The sequence below is a fragment of the Chaetura pelagica genome, unplaced genomic scaffold (genome assembly GCF_000747805.2).
Source record: "Chaetura pelagica isolate M959 unplaced genomic scaffold, ChaPel_1.0 scaffold638, whole genome shotgun sequence".
Classification (NCBI taxonomy): domain Eukaryota; kingdom Metazoa; phylum Chordata; class Aves; order Apodiformes; family Apodidae; genus Chaetura; species Chaetura pelagica.
Window position 1 is genome coordinate 922,136 of NW_009954298.1, and position 984 is coordinate 923,119.

The 984-nt window shown below is 60.1% G+C and overlaps 1 protein-coding gene across 1 annotated transcript in view; it reads left to right on the forward strand.

The window, feature by feature from the left end:
* The window catches only part of RAD51D (RAD51 paralog D), a 5,309-nt gene that overhangs the window by 1,737 nt on the left and 2,588 nt on the right, over positions 1 to 984 (forward strand). Inside the window, exons 4-6 of the mRNA XM_010003830.1 lie at positions 171 to 252; positions 345 to 479; positions 898 to 983. Coding sequence (XP_010002132.1) covers positions 171 to 252; positions 345 to 479; positions 898 to 983 — 303 coding nt within the window. The remainder of the gene's footprint in view (positions 1 to 170; positions 253 to 344; positions 480 to 897; position 984) is intronic.

Sequence of the window (984 nt, forward strand, 5' to 3'; positions counted from 1 at the left end):
ACACTGCAAATCTGTTGCCCTGGGTAGAGAGGGAAGATGGGAGGTAAAGAGCTGAGCCTGAGGGACTTGTCTGCATTTGGGAAGCAGACTCCAGGGACTGCTGCTTCCCAGTGCCCCTGCCATTCTGACCTAAGGGGTGCTGATAATCCCACCTTGTGTTCCACCCACAGCCTGGACCAGCTGCTGGACTCTGGGCTGTACACGGGGGAAGTGACAGAGCTCATGGGAGCACCAGGCAGTGGGAAGACACAAGTGAGTGGGACAGGAGAGGGGAGAGGATAGGTGGGGTGCAGGTGCAGCAGAGGGAGCTGGGGGGCTGGCTGATGCCTGGCCTGTCTCCCCAGGTGTGTCTGGGCATTGCAGCCAGTGTGTCCCTGGGCCTCAAGCAGCACGTAGTGTTTCTTGACTCCACGGGGGGGTTCACAGCCTCCCGGCTCCACCAGATGCTCCGGGCCCGGGCAGAGGACGAGGGAGAGCAGGTATGTGCCTCTGGAGCTGCTCCTCCTCTCACACTAAACCTGCCTTGACTCTCACCTGCAGACACCCTCCGGAGATGGTTGGTCTGTCCAGCTCTGCCTTTGTCCTGGGGGCTTTTTTGGGTCCAGACTCTTTCACACATGGCCGGGTGGGTGCTGTGTGCAGGAAGAGATGCTGCACGTTGGTTTTTTTTCTTGGGCAGAAGGGACGGGTTTGCTGTAGTTTCTCGTGCTTTCAATCCATGTTGCTGCTTCCATCAGAGCAAAGGGGACAGCAGCGTTCCTGGGGAGGGGGGCAGGAATGGGGGGCCCTGTCTGCAAGGCACAGGGTAAATGCAAAGAGCTGGTAGCAGCTGGGCAGGAGGGGTATGGTGGGTTCTGGAGGGGATGAGGCAGTTGTTGATGCCACGTTGTGCCACAGCTGGAGGCCCTGCAGCGGGTCCAGGTGGTCCGTGTGTTCCACGTCTACGAAACGCTGCGGGCGCTGCAGGAGCTGCGGGATCGGCTG